At 33.9% G+C, this 4,501-nt stretch overlaps 1 protein-coding gene across 3 annotated transcripts in view; it reads left to right on the forward strand.

The window, feature by feature from the left end:
- Positions 1 to 4,501, forward strand: part of ABCD3 (ATP-binding cassette, sub-family D (ALD), member 3) — an 82,454-nt gene that overhangs the window by 21,848 nt on the left and 56,105 nt on the right. For 2 of the 3 annotated variants that reach the window (XM_014542681.1, XM_014542680.1), the window contains one exon: positions 3,472 to 3,570. In XM_014542681.1, the coding sequence (XP_014398167.1) occupies positions 3,472 to 3,570 (99 nt within the window). Of the gene's footprint in view, positions 1 to 1,042; positions 1,180 to 3,471; positions 3,571 to 4,501 lie in introns of those variants that run through there. The other variant, XM_014542679.1, reaches the window with a different exon arrangement.

Raw genomic sequence — 4,501 nt, forward strand, 5'->3', positions numbered from 1 at the left:
TTGGGAAACCCCCCCCCCCCCAGTGCACGAATTTCGTGCACCAGGCCTCTAGTATATACTAAAATGAAATCTGGTATATATGCCAAATATTAAGTTGATATCTCTAAATGGTAGGTGTAAGCCTCTTATTTTTGCTAATCAGAATTTTCTTTCTTTTTTTTTTTTTTTTAGTGAATATGTTACTTATGAGGGAAAGCAATTTAAAAGAGATTTTTTTTCATTGAAATTTGTTATAATCTGGTAGGATGGGGTGGATTGAAACAATTTTCATAAGACATAAGATTTAAGAAGGAGAAAAAGATTGAATTCAGTTAGAAAATAGTATATAGAGATAATTGATTTGATTTTAAAATACTTTTTTATTTAAATTTGTTGTAATTTACATCATGTAAATTCAAAACACATTAAGGTAAACAGTGTGCTGGGATTGGTGTTTAGCATTCCCATGCATATTTTTATACTTTTGAAGTATAGGTATGTATAGCTCCATAAACAATATAGGTAAAATTATTTTGCATTTTGAAACATTTTATAAATTGAATCATTGTATGTATTATGCTTACACTCTGGTCAGCACTGTATGGCCTTTTATTTTATTTGCTATTTCAAACATCTATCTTTTTTAGTCAGTTTTAGTTCATCTCTCCTTTCCAAGTCATTGACACATAAATAGGAACTTCTCAACGCCTTTGTTGCCTCCTGAATATTAGGTACATTTTTTTCTGGTTATACTAATACTTGAACTTCTTAACTGGTCTTTATCTAATGGCTTGGGTGCTTTTTCTATAATTTATGTGTTAAATTTATAGCAACAAAGTGGTTTTTGTATTTTTAAGAAATTCCTGGGAAATTTAGAGGTGGGGAAAGTCAATTATAAATTTAAAATGCATGCTTACTGTTTACAAAATGTAATGTCTCTGTAGGTATTCTCATTTAGAATGGTTTCAAGGTTCAAGAATGGTAGAGCATCTCTATTTCTTGAGCTCTTCTGAGCCAGTCCTCCAGTCCAGGTGGTGTTTTTTGTTTTTTTTGTTTTTTGCAGAAAATCCTGTGAGGACTTTAAGAAGTATATAGTTCCCTTCATGGATTGAAATGTAATCAAGGCAGGCTTTCAGACAGCTTAAGCAATAGGAGCAGTGACAACAGGAACAGAAAAAAAGAGGAGGAATTGTATACCAGGTAGCTGTGTTTTGTTTTTGTTTTAATGCTTCAATGTTACTATCTTAGAACTTTTTTTGAACCTTCCTCATTGTTTGCCCTAGATATTTACTTTATTATTTATTTACTTATTTATTTATTTATGTAATTTTTGTGAACCCATGTAGAAGTAAGTTGTTTAAGTCAGAAGATGGCCATTTCACTTTGGAATTACTCTATTTCACTTCAAGTTAGCAATGGAAAACTGGTTATTGATGGGATGAGGTGAGGTAGGGAGGCAGTGACAGGAGAAAAAATTTGAGAGTAGAAGTTTAACTATTTTTTTTAAGGTAATTGGTGTGTATTGCCTTTTCCTTGTTCTTTTCAGTTTGGTGGAGTAAAAGGGAAGATTTAGGTTGAAGTTGTGAGATTGCCTGGAAAAGAATAGGCTAGCTAAGTAAATAGAGTAGGGCTTTTTGTCTGTTTTATTTACTGCTGTGTCTGTGTCATTTAGGACAGTGCCTTGAGCCGAGTAAATATTGAATCAATGAATGCATGTATGTGTAAGTGAAGTAGACTGGGCCTGTAACTCAGTAGGATGAGGTTTGTAGCCTTCAGTAAGGTTTGAAAGACCTGAACTCTATTCCAACAATTGTAGGATTGGCTGATTTTTATCCAGTTCTTTTTATCAGTCTTCCTGATTGAATTCTACAAACACAAACTTAAGACTTCCTTTCTTGGTCTATAATTTTGTACTACATTCTGTGCCTAATCCTATATAATAAAGAGCAAATATGCAAATGGTTGTCACACCCTTTTGCCCTCCTGCCCTCCCGCCGGGGCTGGTGGACCTGAGGCCGCGCCCCCCTGCCCGGCAGAGCTTAATGGGGGACCTGAGGCTGTGCCCCCTGCCTGGTGGGGCTTGACAGGGGGGCGGCTGGCCAGGCCCGGGTCTCGAGCTACTTTGAGGGGCACGTGGGTGGGCGGGGACTTGACTCTGGGGCCCGCAGCGCACCCCAGACTCTGACCGGAGGGAGATTTTCATATACATTTCACTAATTTTCTTTCATCTCTGACACTTCTATTATAGAGAAAGGGCAAATAGCAATATTAAAATATTTCCTCTAATTCCCTTTTAATGTGCACGAATTTCGTGCACTGGGCCACTAGTAGGATTATAAAGCACTTAGCACAGTGTCTGACATATAGATGGTAGCTTATTACTTGTCTAATTTAGTACAAAAATTATTCACTATAGGGTATCAAGATAGATGCTAATTTAACTATAGCATATTTACACTAAAGTTTGTCTAACTAATAGAATTCACTATATCTTGGGTATTTATCAGTAGTATATTCGTTAACAAATAATTGAGCTGTGATTGTGGGAGATGTGGGAAGGGCTAGGTAGGGGATGGGTTCCTTCTGGAGTGTCTTATCTATCCCAAGAAGTTCCTCCTGTCTATTCTTCCAGACAGTCCAAGGGTAATAAAGTAAATAGCCTCCACCATACCCAATTCATATCACTTTGTCCTTATCGTTGCAAACCAGTCAAAATGAAGAAATGTCTGAGGGTAATAAGATTAATTACTACTCTTAAATATCTTTAGTGGTTTCCCTCTACACTGACAGTAAGTCTAAATCCTTACTGTGGCTTTAACCCTCTGTTCTTTATAGGTCTTTGCCTACCTTCAGCTTTCTCATTTTGTTCCCTTTGCTCTAGCAATACTATCATCTTGCTCCCATTTTATTCCTACCACTAGGTTTTTCTGCTTGGTATTTCCTGTGCTTCACTACCCTCTTCCCTCCAAGCTGATCACATAGTTTCACTTTGTTTATATCTCAGCCTAAATGCCACCTTCCCAAAGAGACCTTTCTCATCATCTTGTCTGAATCATTGTTCATTTTCTCATGACCCTGCCTAATCTATCTGTAACAATTTACTTATTAATTTTTATGTTTTCCCTGCTCTATGAGCTGTATGAGTGAAGAAACATTGTCATTGAATTTATGAGGAAGAGAGAGTGAATTGGCAAATTGCATATTAGAAATGCTAAATGATAAATTTAGGAATCTAAAAGTTTCATGCAATTGATATCAGGGAAATTCATGTTCAAGATAAAACAAACGCAGCTTATTGTTTTTGGTAACATCTTATTTTCTTGAAAGCATGTTTGAATATGAAGAGCAGTACAATTCTGTATTTTCTCAATGCAATAACATCTTGATAGTTTATATTGACTTAGATAACACATGGTTCTTTAACCTTATTTGTTGTAGATTTGTTATAGCTATATTAAAATTTTTGTTTTTTTGTTTTTTTTTTTTATATAGAAAGAAGGAAAAAAAGAGCGAGCTATGGTGGACAAGGTGTTTTTTTCAAGGCTCTCACGGATTCTGAAAATCATGGTCCCTAGAACATTTTGTAAAGAGGTAAGTCATATATAAACAAAGTGAAATTATAATATTAAGTGTTCAACTTTAGAGGTTACATGAAATTAGAACAATAAAATTATAAAGCTTTTGTCATACTAAGGCCAGATGTTTTCTATATGGGTCATGGTGACTCCTAAATTTTTGTCTTTAAATCATTGTCACATAAGTATCCTTATTGTTCAGTGCCAGTTTTAAAATAGTTTTCTCTTATTTATGAAATATTATTTTATTATGTTTTATGTAACGTTCTAGAGTACATTAGTGCAGCTACCCTAAGTTGTGGTGCTCTATTATAATGAAAACAAGATTAAATTTAAAAAGACAAATCATTTTATTTCATTAAGATATTAATAAGTCACATTGATATGGGATAGGTTTCAGGGTTACTTCTTCATATTTGACTAAATATGTTTTGTTTATTTTTAAATTTATTTATTGAATTTATTGGGGTGACATTGGTTAATAAAATTATTAAACATGTTTTTAAAAAAGATACCAAAATGATATCTGAAATTTTAAATATTTTCAGTGAGTTGGTTGTAGGAATAAAGTTTTATTATCCCTTTCTTTGCCCTTTTATCAAGATTATCTTTATTGATGTGTCTTTTTTTTTTACTGGCCTGAAAATTATTTTTTATTGTTTAACATATTACAGATAAGTGTTTTTAATGATTAAAAAATAAAATATTGCTGTGTTTTCCATCTTTAATCACTTCAGTATTTTCCTTTTATACAACTAAAAATATCACCTTTTTAAAAAAAATTTAAATTCCTTATTGTTTGAAGTATTACATATGTCTCCTTTTCACCCCATTGACCTCTCCCTGGCCACTTTCACCCCCCAGCACATGCCCTCATCACCCTACTGACTTTGTCCATTGGTTTTGCTTATATGCATGCATACACGTCCTTTGGTTGATCTCTTATC

The sequence above is a fragment of the Myotis brandtii genome, unplaced genomic scaffold, assembly GCF_000412655.1.
Source record: "Myotis brandtii unplaced genomic scaffold, ASM41265v1 scaffold311, whole genome shotgun sequence".
Taxonomy (NCBI): Eukaryota; Metazoa; Chordata; class Mammalia; order Chiroptera; family Vespertilionidae; genus Myotis; species Myotis brandtii.